This window comes from Delphinapterus leucas, chromosome 14 (genome assembly GCF_059928025.1).
Source record: "Delphinapterus leucas isolate spDelLeu-1000000601 "Yukka" chromosome 14, BTC_Dleu_Yukka2, whole genome shotgun sequence".
Classification (NCBI taxonomy): domain Eukaryota; kingdom Metazoa; phylum Chordata; class Mammalia; order Artiodactyla; family Monodontidae; genus Delphinapterus; species Delphinapterus leucas.
Window position 1 is genome coordinate 25,117,644 of NC_143142.1, and position 17,899 is coordinate 25,135,542.

Genomic DNA, 17,899 nt, shown 5'->3' on the forward strand with positions numbered 1-17,899 from the left:
CCCTAGAGGGCAGAATTACCCACTGTTGAGACCACTACCTTATACTCAGTAGATATAAGAAAAAAGTACTCCTTAGTAATTTTTATTGCTTTCCATGTTATCTAATCAGTGAAGTGCTTATTGAAAAAAGATTTCAATTTTTATTAAGCTGAATTCAAATTCTAATCTATTTTAACTTGTTTAGTTTGGAAAGACTTTCTTTGTGCCATTGGCAAAACATTTCTCAAATCTAAAATTTTTAGCTTATTATTAAAGGGTTTATTACATTGTTACATTTGAATGATTAGTAAAATAACAAAAGAAAATGTTTCATTTTGTATTTCAGATCACAGTTTGTTATAAATGTACAAATATATTGAATTGATATTTTTAATTAAAAATATGGCTGACCGTTAATTTTATGAATACAGTATTGTGCAATTTTGTAACTGCCTGCCAGAAATCTGAGCATAAAGCCATGGTTTGAAGGGGCCATGAATAAACATTTTCTTTTTGTAAATATGGCTGAAGAGGGAGAGGAGACTCAAAATTTCTTGCATTCTGGGAGTTTGAACTTTGGGAACCAATTTGTTTTGGACTAAATCTGGAAAAACCATTTGTGTACTGTAGCCAGAAATTCTTTTAGGCTGTCCTTTTCCAGCCTTGTCACTTGCCTGGAATGTTAAGCAGCAGCAGCAGTTTAACGGCCTTTTAGCGCCTTGTATTAAAAAGACCTCCAGAAATGGATCTAAAGAGGTCCTAGTATAAGACTAGGGTTTTTTCATTGTTGTTGTTATTTTTTTCAAAGCAGTAAGAAGGAGAAGACTTATGGTTCTAAGTTTGAAAAATGCAGGGAGCTTCTAGTTGTTTCTAAATATTTCCTTGTGTTAAATCTTGCAGAGTAATAGAAATCATAAATTAGTATGAGTGGGTTTTTCTGTGGGAAATAGAATTGCGCTTTTGAATTTTTGTTGCTGATAATTAACTCTTTTTTTCTAGTATCCTGTCTATCAGTAGTTGTGGTTTAGTGAAAAGAGTTCAGACTTTGGGCAAACTCCTTACTTCTGTAGCCTCAGTTTCTTCCTCCTTTCCAGGCACGTAGGGTGGTTTCGAATCAAATGTGCTGGTGCTGGGCAGCACCGCCCTCCCCCAGGCAGCTTGCTCTGGCATTTACACAATAGCAACATCAGCAAAGTGTCTCACCCTCCTCATCACCCTCTGACTCTGTGCCCTTCACAAAGCCAAATTTTTGAAACATTCTTCCTTCATCTCCTACTCAACTTTTTGTCCCATTCCAGTGAGGTCTGACTTAGCCCCGTCCTTCCACTTGGAGCTGTGTCGGCCCTGCTTGCCATCTCCTCCTTCTGGCCGACTTCAGTGTCCACTTGGGCACCTTCTCCTGTAGATTCGCCCCCAGGCTCCCTTCACCCAGCGTTGCCAGGCAGAGAGGAGGTAGCTGTGAGGGGAAGGGGTGGATGTTGGAGAGGAACTGCTGTTTCCTTTTCCTTCCTCTGTGGCCACAAGGGCGTTTGGAGGGGAGTGCACACTTGGGGCTGGAGGTGGAAGTGGAGGAGAGGTCCCTCTGAAGGCCGCCTTTCCTCAGTGCCGGAGTTTGCATCATTGGCTTCTGGGAGCAGGTAGAACCACCATATTAAATGTGCACATTAGTTGATATTCACACCCTAATTTTAGGCATGAAGTAAAATCTGTCTTAAAAATGAGAAGACATCATGTTATAATAAAAAATAAACATTTAAAAGACACAGATAATAGAGAACAAAGCACTGATTAGCAGTGGGGAGAGGGATGGGGGAGGGGCAATATAGGGGTAGCGGGGTAAGAGGTACAAACTGTTAGGTATAAAGTAAGCTGCAAGGATATATTGTGCAACATGGGAAGTATAGCCAATTTTTTTTTTTTTTTTTTTTGCGGTATGCGGGCCTCTCACAGCTGTGGCCTCTCCCGTTGCGGAGCACAGGCTCCAGATGCGCAGGCTCAGCGGCCATGGCTCACGGGCCCAGCCGCTCCGCGGCATGTGGGATCTTCCCGGACCGGGGCACAAACCCGTGTCCCCTGCATCGGCAGACGGACTCTCAACCGCTGTACCACCAGGGAAGCCCTAGCCAATATTTTATAAGTATAAATGGAGTATAACCTTTAAAAATTGTGAATCACTATTGTACGTCTGTAACTTAAATAATGTTGTACAGCAACTATACTTCATTTAAAAATGGACATTAAAAAATAAGCTTTTAAAAATTTCAAGTAAGCTCCTTAGTCAGTAAGCATGGAAGTATTTTGAGCAGTAATGGACTTTTGTATTTAGATTCAGGCTAAGCACAGAATCACATGCCCGAAGGCATCTCCCTGGCCCCTCTCCTTCATCTCTCTCTCTTGCACCTTGAATACACGCCCACTTGCACATGTTCAGTGTTTTGACCTGGCAAAGCTCAGGCTTTTGTCTGAGTAAGCCTTGCTTTTTTCAGTGGAGTCCACTCCAAGTCTATCTTTAAAATGTACACCTTTAAACGCACTTTCTGGTAGTGTGTTGCAATTCACAATAAGAAAGTTTAAAAAAAATGTATATGTTGAGGAATTCAGTATAAGAAGTCTATTGCATTATGATTTATTTAATTAAAACATTTCTCATTGAATTTCTTTTCAGCGTTTTGTTTGGTTTTGTAGAAGTCGTGATTTTATCAATTGGTTATTGGTTTTGATCCATTTAGTAGCAACTTTTACTTACAGACTCTTATTTATTTATTTTAATTTATTTAATTTGTTTATTTATTTTTGGCTGTGTTGGGTCTTTTTGCTGGGCACAGGCTTTCTCTAGTTGCAGCGAGCGGAGGCTACTCTTCGTTGAGATGCGCAGCCTTCTCATTGTGGTGGCTTCTCTTGTTGTGGAGCACGGGCTCTAGGCGCGTGGGCTTCAGTAGTTGTGGCACACGGTTCAGTAGTTGTGGCGCATGGGCTTAGTTGCTCCGAAGCATGTGGGATCTTCCCGGACCAGGGCTCAAACCCATGTCCCCTGCATTGGGAGGTGGATTCTTAACCACTGTGCCACCAGGGAAGCCCCACACTTCAATTTAGTTTGCTAAATTTTAATTTTCCCTTGACAGTGTGATTCCTTCTCAGTGTTTTAGTCTCTTCTTGATTTAAAATTTTAATATGATCCCTACATTTTGAATATGGAGTTTATGAAATAAGAGATAAATGTATTTAGGTTGCTTGGATTGAAACCTTATTTTGAATTTTAGTGGGATATTATCAATATATAACATAAAAACATAAAAACATCATAGCTAATAAGCAATTTCCTTTTTAAAAAAAGTTTTCATTCCTGGTTCTTGAGGTATAAATTGTGAAATAGAATATTTGAATTTTTGAGTGATCCTAATCCATCCTCCTCGCCTATAAACAAGGCTCACAGAGTTAGCATGACTTGCTCAGGGTCATGAAGGCATGCCAGGCCTGAGACCACAATCCAGGTCTCCTGATTAGCATTCCAGGGAACTCCCTACCATATATTTTCAGTGTTTCCTGATACGTAATTTTCAGTGGGAAAGAACCAGAAGCAAGTGTTGTTTGTTGACATCTGTGTGCCACAGTGTATAATTTAATGAAGTAGTGAGTAAAAATAATCTTTAGTCATTCTTTATGAAGGGTTTGTCTGACAGAGTGTCTTTTGAGTTGCTGCTTTTATTTTAATAAGGCATTAGTCATACTTGGGGCATGCAGTGTGTTGTTATAGACTAAGATAGCTCACATTTATGCCATCATTACTGTGGGCCACCCTGCTAAGCACTTCAGGTTCATTATTTCATTTAATCCTCCCAAAATCCTTATAAGGAAGGTAGTATTATTACCAGCCCATTTTACATATGAGGAAACTGAGATTTCAGAGAGGTTAAGTAACTTGCCAAGGGATACAGATTTGAACAGACATGGTGGGTGGGGCAGTCTCCAGATACTGTAAATAAGCACAGTGGATTTAAAAGTTATCAATTAAATAACAATTCCTTTTTTTTTTTTTTTTCCTGGCTGCTCCACCCAACATGTGGGATCTCAGTTCCCTGATGATCAGGGATCAACCTGTGCCCTCTGCAGTGGAAGCCCAGAGTCTTAACCACTGGACCGCCAGGGAAGTCCCCACAATTCCATTTAAATAGTTTTAAATAGCAATACATTTAGTGTAACAGAGGGGACAAATGATTCTACTTGGAGGTGAATAGGAGGTGCATAGAGGAGTTCAAAGGAAGAAGTGGTGACCCATCAGAATTCTTGTGTGTCTACAGGTGGGAGGATTAGGGACCACCCCTGTAGTTAACACCAAGGGCTCCTGTCCCGCACTTTGCCAGGGCTGAAGGTGCTTCTTGGTGAGGGATGGCCTCAGAGCTCCTTCGTGGTTTCCAGGACAATCTGTGTTCTCCTTCGCTCAGGGAGGAGCCTTCTTGTTGCAATATAATGACAGTTAAGATAAATTCTTAAGGTCCTTTTGGCATTATTTCTGAAACTTGATTCGTGTGTTTTTCATGGGTGGATGGTTGGGGAGGGTGGAGTTTCTGAATCACTGAAAGAAATTGCCATCCCTGATCTTGGATTGTTGCACCATTTTTCTGACCTTTGAGCCCTGGTGAAAAAACTTCTGGAATGAGTGTGTTGGGATTTTTGTTCTCTTTCTTGGTCTACACATGTTATTTTGTACAATAACTATAAATTAGGTTTTATCAACTCCTCTTTATAGGAGAGGAAACATTTGCAAACATATGAAGTGATGAAGTGATTTGCCTGCAGTCACAGCTTGTGTGGCAAAGCTGGAGTGTGAACCCAGCTCTCCTGACTTGAAGTTCAGTGCTGTGCTGCTGTTCTGAGGCCCGGGGTCGAGTGGGGGTGTGGTGACACATCGCAGAGCCTGTTCACCGCTCTGTTCTCTACCTGTAACATCACCATCAGCTGCGTGAGGTGTATTAGGATTTTGGAGTCAGGAGGTACCTTTGAGATTCCTTAGAATTCAGCCTTTTATTGTAGGTGAGGATCCTGGTTGGACAAGTGACTTAAGATTGAGGACAGTGCTTTTTAGAGAAGAACTAATGGGTTTCAAATTGAAGTCAAAATTTAAAAATAGGGCTTCCCTGGTGGTGCAGTGGTTGAGAGTCCACCTGCCGATGCAGGGGACACGGGTTCGTGCCCCGGTCCGGGAAGATCCCACATGCCGCGGAGCGGCTGGGCCCGTGAGCCATGGCTGCTGAGCCTGTGCATCCGGAGCCTGTGCTCCGCAACGGGGGAGGCCACAACAGTGAGAGAGGCCCGCGTACCGCAAAAAAAAAAAAAAAAAAAATTTAAAAATATCTCAAAGGCTGGACCTTAAGCTGAATTTGACCGAATGATAATTTTAACAGATACAGGTGTAAACTTTTTCAGAATATAAATTGCACAGCTATGAAATGGAGAAAAGTGGAGTGTTTACTGTTCAGTTTCTTTAACGTTTCTGTGTGTTTGAAAATTTTCATAATAAAATGTTATCAGAAAAAAAGAGAAAAGCAGCTTAGCAGCAGTTTGTGTGAAAGAGGCTTTGTAGTGTTAGGTAACCATGAACTCTGGAGGAGCCTCTGGTAGCTCCTGGCCAAACAGGGTTTTTTCTTAGATTAAGTTGAGAAGTTCAGTGTCTAGATGGAGAAAGTAATAGTCGGCTGGGTGCTGTGCTTGCAGACCAGGTCCTCCTCCTGTCTGTGCCAATGGCACAGGTGTGCGAAGTCTGGAGTAGGGGCTGGAGACTCTCAGACCGACGTGGGGGAAGGGAGACTTATCAAAGCGCTGTGCTGGTCCTCAGATCCTGGGAGAGCTGTGGGCTGAGGGTACTTTTGAGTGTGGCGCTCAGATTCAGGTCAGAGGAAAGGAGTTGCAGGGAAGGAGATGCCCTTCTGGCCCCTCTCCCCGAGCCCCTATATGGTGTCCTTCAGTCCATCCTCTGCAGCACCAGGTTTCTCTTTAGGAAGGACACATCCAATCAGGGCGGCACTGCCTTCAGTCCTCAGTGCTGTGTGTCAGACCGAACGAAGCCCTTCCCCGCTGGTCGTCACTGTGACGTTTCTCTGTTTGAGCAGGCCCAGGTCTTCAGGGGGCCCGTGCTTTCTTAAACCTCTGACCTGTACCTCCCTCCCTGTTCTGCAAGGGCAGAACCAGGGACGATGTCCCCCTGCTCTCACCATACCTTGTACATGTATGTCCCTCATGTTTGCAGTAGGTTCATCAAGGATGGAGACCTGTTCACTTATGCACCTCATTCTTCCCCTAGACTGTGAGCCCCTGGCAGGTAGGTGTTTTTGTCTTAATCAGCTTAGGATGTCCATCTATTTATTTATCCTTGTTTCACTAGATTCCCAGAGAATTGGCGTTTGGCTTGTCTTGGCACAAAATAAGTGTTCAGTGACTGTTAAGTAATGACTTGCTTCCTAACTTAGTAGTCAGTATGCTCCATTTTTTGTCAGTGGTGCTCCATGTGGGGTTTCCTATAAGGGGCCTCCAAGATATTTTCCATTTTTAAGAGTCTGTAGTTTGATTTTTAGATAGTATTTTACCTGCCATGTGTGGAAGGTAAGAGATGGCCCTTTGTTTTCCTTATGTGACCTCCTTATACATGTAAAGGAAACTCAAGCTTCCTGTGTGGCTGCGGCTATGTAATTAGCTTTAGGCAGGGCTCCTGGAGCTGTAAATCCTGTACTGCGACATCCTGGTAAGAGGTCCAGCCACCCAGACTGCAGCCTTCACACTGAATGCAAGCTTATTTGTGTAAATGAGAGCAGTTGTGCCTCTGCCCTTGCCTAACAATTATTTTAAATAAAAAAGTAGCAGCCCTCTATAAATGAATATGATTATAGCTAAGGTTTTTACTTTTACAGCTGTAACATAATACATACTGATTTAGACCTGGTAATAAGTTTTCTAAAATCTATCCAAAAGGTAGATTTTATATTAAATAACATGGTAATTAGCACCTTCAAAATGAAAGATATTGGTCAAGAGTACCAGCACTGACCGATAGGACAAGTAGGTAAGTCTAGAAGGGGCAGATTGAGCAGTATAATTTTAGTGTTGTTACATTTTGTTCATCTCTTGTGAAATCTTCATTGAGATAAAAATTGCCGGTTTCTGAGGAAGTGCTTGTGTATGGTTGCATTGGAGGCCATATGCATTGGCGGGCAGGGTGAGGGGTTTGGATTGAGACTACTGTCACTAAAGAATGGTTGACCCAGGGAGAGTTACATCATCAGCGCCCACCTGTGGGGATTCAGGGACCTGTGCTGGGTGTGGCTCAGCTGGGGCATGATGCCTGTCCGTGGGAGGGGCTTGCGGCCTTCAGTGTCTTTCCCTATTTGGGGAGCAGTGCATATATTTCGATGTTTTTATTTTAAGAAATATTTAATATCTTAAGAAATATTATTTGAGAAATACATGTGACACACTCCTTGGATTATTGTTATTTGAGATTATTCTTAGCATATGTAGAGAGACAGCATCCATCCTGTTTTTGTGAGGAGAGCTACTTTTTATTCCCCCCCACACCTTGATTTCACTGGACTAGAGGTTGTGGTGGGTGCCTATGTGACACCCTCGTGCAGGCAGGGGAGGCGTAGTGGTAACTTCCATCGCACTCCTTTTCGCAGTCAGACCCTGGAAGTGCTGCATGCTGTGTTGTCCTCTCCCTCCACTCTGCATCTCTCCCAGGCCTGGGGCTCCAGGGAGGGTCTGGGCCAACGATTCCCGCTCCTTAACCTGGTGTGGGGGACCAAGGTCTCTGGTGAATTACCACCTGTTTTGGAGGATCCTTGTCCTTAATAGGGGTCATTTTAGAAAATTGTGGAAGCTTTTTTGACTGTCTCAATGGTTGGTGGAGACTGTTGATATTTTATAGGTAGGGGCCCTGGAATTCTAGACTCAATGAAGTGACAGTTCTGCAGAATGAAAACTTATCCTGAGATCTGCAAAACTTTGGAATATCTTGCTGAATAATTTATGTGGATAGAAAAAAAACCTGTTTATGACTGACTAGAATCTTATTCCATCTTACACAAAGAAAGCATTTTTTTAACATACTTTTTGGTATATATGGAATTTTCCAGGGTTGTAGTTACTGTAGACACTGAGGGGAAATTGTTTTGTTCTCAGCTATGAAGTATATTAGGGTTCTCCAGAGAGATGGAACCAATAGGACGGAACCAACCTTATTATAAGGAGTTGGCTCACATGCATATGGGGGCTGAGGAGTCCCAAGATCTGCAGTTGGTAGGCTGGGGCCCCCGGAGAGCCGCTAGCGTAAGTTCCAGTCTGAGAGTTGGAGTCCAAAGCCAGGAAAAGACTGACATCCCAACTCAAGAAGTCAGTCAGGAAGAGTTCCCTCAGACTCCAGCCTTTTTGTTCTATTCGGGTCTTCGATTAGTTGGATGAGGCCCGCCCACATTAGGGAGAACACCTGCTTCACCCAGCGTATGAATTTAATCATTAATCTCCATCAGAAACACCCTCACACCCAGAATACTGTTTGACAAAATGTGTGGGTGCCCTGCAGCTCAGTCACGTTGACATAAGATGAGCCGTCACGCCAAGCGTGGTTCCCGCTTTTAGAAAATCACATTCTGGAGAGCGTGCATGGAGATGGCATGTATCTGAGTTGCCAGGACCTCGTGCCCAAGTCAACACTGTTTGTAACTGTCAGATTCACAGTGATTCAGCTTAGAGCTGTGCATTTCTGACTGTTTTATTCCTAGTATAGTCTGGCTTGAACAGTTACGTGTCAAAATTTGTATTTATTTTATTTTATTATTTTTTATAAATTTATTTATTTATTTATGGCTGCGTTGGGTCTTCGTTGCTGCGTGCGGGCTTTCTCTAGTTGTGGCGAGTGGGGGCTACTCTTACTTGCGTTGCATGGGCTCCTCATTGCAGTGGCTTCTCTTGTTGCGGAGCATGGGCTCTAGGCGTGTGGGCTTTGGTAGTTGTGGCACGAGGGCTCAGTAGTTGTGGCTTGCAGGCTCTAGAGCGTAGGCTCAGTAGTTGTGGCGCATGGGCTTAGTTGCTCCGTGGCCTGTGGGATCTTCCTGGACCAGGGCTTGAGTGTCCCCTGCATTGGCAGACGGATTCTTAACCACTGAGCCACCAGGGAAGCCCAGCAGGCGGATTCTTAACCACTGTGCCACCAGGCAAGTCCTAGTAACTCTGTGTTTAACCACTTGAGGAACTGCCAGACTATCTTCCAATGTGGCTGCACCATTTTGCATTTGTGCCAGCAGTGCTTGACTCTTCCAATCATTCCACATCCTCTCTAACATTTGTTACCATCTAGCTTTTTGATTATAGCCACCCTAGTGGGAGGGAAGTGGTAGTTCATTAGGTTTTAACTCTGGGACAGAGACAGCAGCAGGAAAGGGACAGTCTGTTATGTTGTCCAGTATGGTATCTACCATGTAACTTTAAATTTAAAAAGATTAAAATTTAAATTTTAGTTCCTCAGTCACACTAGCCACATTTCAAGTGCTCAGCAGCCACAAGTAGCTAGTGGCTACTGTATTTCGGATAGCACAGATGGATACCAAACATTTTCATAGTTGCAGTAAGTTCTGTTGGATTGTGCTGGTCTAGAAAAAGTTAATTTGACAGCAGCTGGAGGAGTAGGCAGAGAATGGGAGAGGGTCTGAGTAGTGTAGGAAGGAGTGCAGGCGTGGAATTTGGAGCAGAGAAGAAAGAAACTTTGGGGAGCCATTTACAAGATATGAGACTTAGAAAAAAGATAAATACAAAGGGAAAGTGAGACGTTGAAGGAAAGGTCCTTAGGAACTTGATTTTTCTACAAAATCAACTTAGTGATGGGTCCAATCTAATTCCTTAATTTTACAGGTAGAAAAGCACAAAGTTGCCGGTTGGCAGGGATTAGCGTAACTGTGGTGCACGTGTTGTGGGAAGCTGCTCGTGTCTGTCTTGGTCATTTTCAGTGTCCTCTGGGAACCTATAAGGAGCAGCTTGGTGGAGCTAAACTAGAGGGAGTGCCAGCTCTGGGCTGAGTGCTCCAATGGGACAGGGAAGTAGAAAGCAGAAGGCTTCAGGGCAAGCAGACGGGTGATTTGATTGTCACCAAGTACAGCATTTTCTGGAAGGAAGAACCAGGAAGTTGGGAGAAGGCTGGAGAGGAGACTGAGGTCTCGCTGTGTTTTGCTTGGTGTCAAAAACAGTGTTCTTTTTGCTCCGAGGCCTTATCACGGTGAGGGTGGAGCGGAGCCCCCTTTGCCCTGTCTCACTGTTCTGCCACCAAACCAGTTGGTACAGTTTGTGTTACGTCAGGCAAGATAAATCTGGAGCGTTCGAATACAGTCTAGGTGAAGTGTTCATTGAAGCTATTGGAACGAGCCTTTTCTTTTCCAAAAGGCTATTCTGTAAGTTTCTCTTTATTTTTATTAGTGTGTAGAAATCTTCCTAAAATAGACCAACTTCTTTTTTGTGCTCAGTGTAGTTTCTCAGCGTCATGGTACATAAACTTCCTTACGTTCACAGTAGGCTTTCATTTTTGTTAGTCGTATTATTTACTTTACCCAGACCAGGCCAATGTGTCTTTCCAAACATGATACTACGGTAGAGACTGCTTTTCTAGCTCAGCTAATAGAGGTATGTTGAAGGGTTTTTCTGGCCGTAGTTCTGTGTGGGCCAGTGTTATTCCAGGTCCTCTAAGCTTGAAATTGAGTCTGTTCCACTTAGGCGAAAGGTTTGCTGTCATGGTTTTAAGGTTGTAAAAGAGTGCCCTTACTTTCTGAACCAAATATTGAGGCTTATGTTCTTATAAGGCATTTTGATGCTTCCTCTTGATAAAAGAGATATACTGGGAAATATATTTAGATCCTGAATGTTGGAGTTTCTGGGCTGTTTTGCTGGTTTATGTGGAAATATCACAACAAATATTTGAAGGTAGGACTGTGCTGGATAATTTGGAAAGCGTGATCACCTTAGAGACCTGCAAAGTGGCTCATTCTTAAGCGCCAGGATGATTATTGCTTCACTAAATGTACTGTGTGTTACTGTTTTTACTGAGAGAACTAGAATGTAGAAAATAATTTCAAGTTAGTAGTGTTCAAGAAGGAAGCCTTGAAAACAGGGTGCATTCTGATTAATAAGTCTAAGAATTTTTCATCCTTTATTTTCTGTAGCGACATCTAGCTTTCAAACATTTTTATTTAGTTCATGGTAAGATCCTTCAGAAACAAATTTTTAGAGAGCTTTCTTACAGTTTTGTTCTCAGTATAATGCCATTTATCTCCACAGATTTGCTTGTAAATGCATCACGAAGAGGCAGCCCAGAATGAAGAAAACAAGCAGGAGTGTTGGCTCAGTGCCTAAGGTGTCTGGGATAAGCAAAGCGCAAACAGCAGACAAAACGAAACCCGAAAACAGCTCTTCAGCATCTGCAGGAGGCAAACTCATAAAACCTGGAACAGCAGCTTCGTTGTCAAAGGTATTTGCGTGGTTGTGTTTAAATATGTGATGAATTGTAGGAGGAGTGAGTCTTCATATGATGTTTGATTTATCACATAAACGTTATTTAGGATTCACCCTCTTCAAAGAGAGTTCACGTTGTGGTGGACTTAATTGGTGTTTGGTCGGTCTTTACGAACGAAACCAAGTAGCAGGCTTACTTGTGAGCAAATCGCTGTGCTGGTGTGGGAGAGCCTGCCTTCAAGGAGCTCGTGGAGGAAAGGATGGAGGCAAGTCATTGGCACGAACAACTAAAACACAAGTGAAAAAGTCAGATGCCCTGGGAGAGCAGGAGAGTAGCGTAAACAGTTTCAAGTAGGAAAATATTGTTTCTGCCCGAGAAGGCTTAATGAAAAGAGCATGTGCGTGAGGTCTTAAAGGACGGCCAGTATGACATTCCTGAAACCCCTGAACAGGGGTTTTTATTCCCACCCATCCCCCTACACTGTTACCATAAACTGTTACTTGTTTTTTGACAACTGATCCAGTATTAATCCCAGGCAAAATTGGGTGATATTAATTTAGTCAGAGCATAACTAGTTTTCTTGTTACACTCCTTTCTTTAGAGGCTAGTTTAGTTTTTGTTAGTAAAGGGTAGTGGTACGTTAGATCCCGGGCTTCGGGAGCAGACGGGCCCAGGCTGGGCATGTGCATACTAGGGCTGCGGTCAGGATGGAAGTGAGGGTGTAGGAAAGAGGACGGTGCAGGGCCTGGCTCACAGCAAGGGCTTTGTAAGGGACTGGCAGTAGAGTTTTTCCTGGTTAGCTCTGGAAACTTCCTGCAGCTCAGGATTGATTGACAGTAGCAGGCTTCCCATGGGTGTTCTCAGTGTCTGTGTTGAGATGACTCTGGGCCTTTTTTCTGCTGGTCAAGCCTTAGATTCACTGGACAGAGATGCACATGGTCTTCTTCCGGTCTTTCTCAGTCCAGAATTCACTTATTTGTTCTTTGCTTGCTTGTTTTGAGGTTTGGTGTTTTGGGGTAGAAACTTTGACTCTATGGAGAAGACCTGGAGAGAGTTTTTGCTCGTCTGATAGGAAGGAACCAAGAAGTACCTGAAACGCGATCTGTTCAGAAGCCTTTTGTCCAGGAAACGCTTTACAGATGTGACAATTATTTTAAGAAGCACCTCACAGGAACAGCTGATGAGGGACTTCCTTATATGTGTTGAAAGATCTAGCAGGAAATGCTGGTTTTTCTATTCCAGGGTTGTCAAAACTGAATGCAGACTTACTCTGTGGGCTTGGAGATGCCACCAGATTTTCTCCTTGCTACATCCCTGATGAGCAGCTGGGTGTCATCCTGCGGCCCGGAGGGTGATACCAGGAGTAGACCTTTACCCTACTTCCGTTAGTCTGAATCAGCACGCTGAGCAATTTCCTTGGTGGCAGTGCTGCCTCTCTCTCGTGTAAGAAAGCTGGTATTTTCTGCCCCAGCTGTTCACTCAGTTGCTCGCCTGTTTTCAGAGTGGAGTGCCTGTGTGCCTGGGCGACCCGTGACTTATGGGGCTGGAGGAGCAGGCTGAAGCGTTGGCACGGGGTGTGCACTACTGCCTGCCTTGTTGCCTCCTCCTCGCTGGCAGGCAGTGTCTCTGAGGTTCACTCCGGAGCGTGTCCTGAGCAGCATGTCTGGTCTTCCAAAGCATGCATCCTGAGTCGATGGCAGCCTAGTCTTGAGCAGTGAGTACTTCTTCATTGTAAGGCAGAACCGTATCCCTGCTCTGTGCCAGCTGTCCATGGCTTTGGCTTTGGTGAGTTGGCTGATTTAAGTATTTCTCTGTGTGTGTGTGTGTGTGTGTGTGTGTGTGGAGTGGGGAGGGTCATAGAAGAGGTGAAACTATTTGGGAACACTTTACCTCAACTGGAGCAAGTGCTTTACTTAAAAAAGGAGGGGGAAAAAGTCATTGAATAGAAATTAGAGTAAGAGGGAAAGAAGAAAATAGTGAAAATGATAGAAAAATTGGAAAAAGCGAAAGGACCTAGGGAACCCACAAACTTGTGTTATTTTATTTTTATAAGTTTCCATATTTCACTGTGCTTCTCTAGCATATGGTCACTTCCCACAACTTGAATTCTGTAACTGATGGAGCCTTGATGATTACCAGAAGAATGAAGCATTTGGCTTTTAATCATTGAGACACCATGTCCACACATCCACTCTCGTGGACACCCACACGGTGTCTGTCACCGCGCAGGATTCACGTAACACCAACACTTTTCTTACACTTGGCAGGGTACAGGGGTATGTGTTTCTTTTCTTGGCTGCAACCAAGGATTGAACCCAGCCCTGGCATTGAAAGCGCCGAGTCCTAACCACTGGACCTCGAGGGAATCCCCAAGGATATGTGTTTCTTTACCTCTCATTTCAAATGTTGTTTATAGCTAGATCTAGTGAGATGTAGGGGAGGACCTTTTTGAGTCTGAATGGAGCTTCTGTAAACATGAAAAGAAGCACTATGGCTGTTCACAGCATGTTTGGAGGAAGTTGGTCCCATTTCTGTGAGTAGCTGTAACATCTGGCTTGGGCCTTTGTGTGGGTCATTCTTCTTTGTCACAGCCAGCAGAGAGGGTTATTTCCAGGTAGAGGTGGTCTCTTACATGCCTGCACTTTTCGGCTGTCCACACTTAATCCTTTAGAAGTAGTACACTTTTTCATTGTCCTGGGGATACTTCTTTCTAAAACTTGATAGATGAGAGTTAATAAGTTAGGGTTTATCTAAATAATTGATGATTCTCAATGATGATTTGTGATCATACCTTTTCAGTGTAAAAGTTAGTTCACAGGGGCTTCCCTGGTGGCGCAGTGGTTGAGAGTCCGCCTGCCGATGCAGGGGACATGGGTTCGTGCCCCGGTCCGGGAAGATCCCACATGCAGCAGAGCGGCTAGGCCCGTGAGCCATGGCCGCTGAGCCTGCGCGTCCAGAGCCTGTGCGCTGCAACGGGAGAGGCCACAACAGTGAGAGGCCCACATACCGCAAAAAAAAGTTCACAGTTTGACTGAGTAATCCATCTCTGAAACCTGGAAGGTAGAAATTTTAAACTAATCTTAAAATACGAGGTGGAGATGCAGACTGTGAAACTTGGACCTTACCTGGAAAAGCATGTATTCTTTGGTTGTATTATTTTGTTATTTGTATCTGTATGTTTTTACCAAATGATTGTGTTTTGCACCTGTTATTAAAAAGTAGGCGAAAAATCTATTCCTTCATCAATTTCATTTTTTTTGATTGTTGCTGATGGGGGATGTTTACATGTGGGAATACACATGTATTTATAGAACTGTGTAACAAAAATTAAAACAGAAAAAATATCAGAGCCTGCCAAGTACCTTCGTGTAAAAGGCAAGTTGGAAAGTGCAGAGTTGTTTCTTGTTTTGTTTTTACTTTTCTGATAAAGTAGAACATACACCCAGAGAAGTTCACAAAGCATCTGTGTTGGGCTTAGTGAGGGGTGAATGTACCCTGGGACATCAGCCAGGTCAGGAAGCAGAGCCTGCCTGCACCTCAGTGGCCACCCCCCGACCCCTCTGTGCCTCCTTCATCACTGCCCTTTCCTTCCTCTCCGGAAGTAACTACCACCCTAACTTCTAGCCCCCAAGATTCATTTTGCCTGTTTTGGATCTTTATATAGATGTAATTGAACATGAAGTTCTTTTCATGTGTGTCTGGTTTCCTTAACTCTGTTTAGGTCATGATATTCACCTCTGTTGTTGCCTATAGCAGCAGCTCCTCCCTTTTTTTTTTTTTCTTAATTGAAGTATAATTGATTTACAATATTGTGTTAGTTTCAGGTGTACAACAAAGTGATTCAGCTATATTATATGTATTTTTAGATTATTTTCCATTATAGGTCTTAAAAAATATTGATTATAGTTCCCTGTGCTGTAGTAAACCCTTGTTGCTTATCTTATTTTATGTATAGTAGTGTGTATCTGTTAATCCTGTACTCCTAATTTATCCACCCCCCCGCCACCTTCCCCTTTGGTAACCATAAGTTTGTTTTCTATGTCTGTGAGTCTGTCTGTTTTGTATATACATTCATGTGTAAGCTGCTCCTCCTTGCTGATTACTAACTGTGGAATGTCCACAAGCCATACGCCTCTTCTGCCCTTGATGGACATCTATCTGGAGTTTCCTTTGGGGCTATTAGTCATAGTACTGTTATGAACATCCTACACACGTCTTTTATACGTAAGTGCACCCATTTCTGTTGACTCCATAACCAGGAGTAAAATTGCTGGGTTGTAAGGTGCATGGCATTCACCTTTCATAGGTAGATGGCCAGTCATTTCCCAAAGGGGTTAACTCTGGGATGCCCCACATCCTCACCTGCACTTACATTACTCTTTTCATTGTAACCATTCATAAAGGTGTTATAAAGTGGGTTTAATTTGCATTTGCGTTGTTATCGGTGAGATTAAGCACCTTTTCATGTCTTATTTTTAAGTGTTTAGTGGACATTTAGATATTCTCTTATGTGAAGTGCCTGTTCAAATCACTTGCCCATATTTTTACTGTGGTGTCTTTTTTTCCTCAACTTTTGTGTGTGTGTTTGTGTGGTAAAACACACATAACATTTATCATCTTAACCATTGTTAAGTGTACCGTTTTGTGGCATTAAGTACATTCACATTGCTGAGTAACTGTCACCACCGTCCATCTTCAAAACTTTTTCATTTTCCCAGACTGAGACTCTGTCTCCATTGAACACTAACTCCCCATCTCCTCCTCCCAGTTCCTGGCAACCACCATTCCACTCTCTGTCTCTGTGAGTCTGACTACTCTGAGTACTTCATATGAGTAGGATTACACAGTGTTTGTCTTTTTGTGACTGGCCTATTTACCGTAGCAAAATGTCTTCAGAGTCATCTATGTTGTAGCATATTGCAGAATTTCCTTCCTTTTTAAGGCTAAATAATACTCCACTGTATGTATAGATCACACTTTGTTTATCCATGCTTCCATCAACGGATACTTGGGTTGCTTCTACCTTTTGGCTATTGTGAATAATAGCTGTGAACATGGGTGTACAAATATCTCTTAGAGACCCTGCTTTCAATTCTTTTGGGTATATACCCAGAAGTGGAATTGTGGGGTTGTATGGTAGTTTGATTTTTAATTTTTGAAGAACGACCATACTGTTTTCCACAGCAGCTGCACCATTTTATATTCCCACCAACAGTGCACAAGGGTTCCCCTTTTGCTAATCCTTGCAAGCACTTGTTTTTTCTGTTTTTTGGTAGTAGCCGTCCTAGTGGCTGAGGTGGTGCAGTGTGTTTCTTTGTACTGATTCATCATTCTTTACCTATTCTAGATGTGAACCCTTTGTCATTTATATGCGTTGTACATATATTCTCCTACTCTGTACCTTCTCTTTCTACTTCTTTTTGTTTTAATTAATTAATTAATTAATTATTTGGCTGCGTTGGGTCTTTGTTGCTGTGCACAGGCTTTCTCTAGTTGCGGTGAGCAGGAGCTACTCTTCGTTGTGGTGCGCGGGCTTCCCATTGCGGTGGCTTCTCTTGTTGTAGAACTCGGGCTGTAGGCGCGTGGGCTTCAGTAGTTGTGGCACACGGGCTCAGTAGTTGTGGCTCACAGACTCTTAGAGCACAGGCTCAGTAGTTGTGGAACATAGGCTTAGTTGCTCCACGGCATGTGGGATCGTCCTGGATCAGGGCTCAAACCTGTGTCCCCTGCATTGGCAGGCGGATTCTTAACCACTGAGCCACCAGGGAAGCCCCCAGAAGGACATAATTTTTTTCTTGATCTGTTTAAGTGTAAATTGTAGAGCTAATCCTCCTTTATTGCTGAGTATTTCAGTGTGTATTTCCTTAAAAAACAAGACCATTCTCTTATAACCATAGTACAATGATAACATCTGGAAATGAACATTGATAAAATGCTAGTATCTGATCTGTAGACTTTAGTTAAATTTCACCAATTGTGCTAATGTCCACTTTAGCAAAAAAGGAATAAAAATTTTTTTCTGGTCCAGGATTCAGTCCGGGGTTGTGAATTGCATATAGCTGTTCTTCATTCTCCTTAAATTTGGAATAGTTCCTCAGTCTTTGTCTTTTAGGACCTTGACATTTACTAAAGCGTGCAGTTCCGTTTGTTTGGCTGACTGTCCTCCACATTTGGGTTTGTCAGTGTTTCCATAGGCTGGGGCTGCAGGGTCCTGCAGGAGTCCCGCAGAAGCTGGGCGTCCTAGGTGCAGCATTTCCAGAGGCACGTGGTGTGTGGTGTCAGTGTTCCTGGTGATGATAACTTGGTGAAGGTGGTGTCTGCTAGGTTCCTCCACTATCAGGTTACTATGTCGCCTTTTGTAAAAATAAGTATCTTGTCGAAAATACTTTGACACTGTAAATATTCTTCTCTCATCAAACTTTCACGTTAGTTTCAGCA

At 43.2% G+C, this 17,899-nt stretch overlaps 1 protein-coding gene across 6 annotated transcripts in view; it reads left to right on the top strand.

The window, feature by feature from the left end:
- Positions 1-17,899, top strand: part of SPECC1L (sperm antigen with calponin homology and coiled-coil domains 1 like) — a 122,684-nt gene that overhangs the window by 17,575 nt on the left and 87,210 nt on the right. For 5 of the 6 annotated variants that reach the window (XM_022551428.2, XM_030764314.2, XM_089894792.1 and 2 more), the window contains one exon: positions 11,287-11,476. In XM_022551428.2, the coding sequence (XP_022407136.2) occupies positions 11,324-11,476 (153 nt within the window). In that variant the 5' untranslated portion in view covers positions 11,287-11,323. Of the gene's footprint in view, positions 1-11,286; positions 11,477-12,185; positions 13,247-17,899 lie in introns of those variants that run through there. The other variant, XM_022551429.3, reaches the window with a different exon arrangement.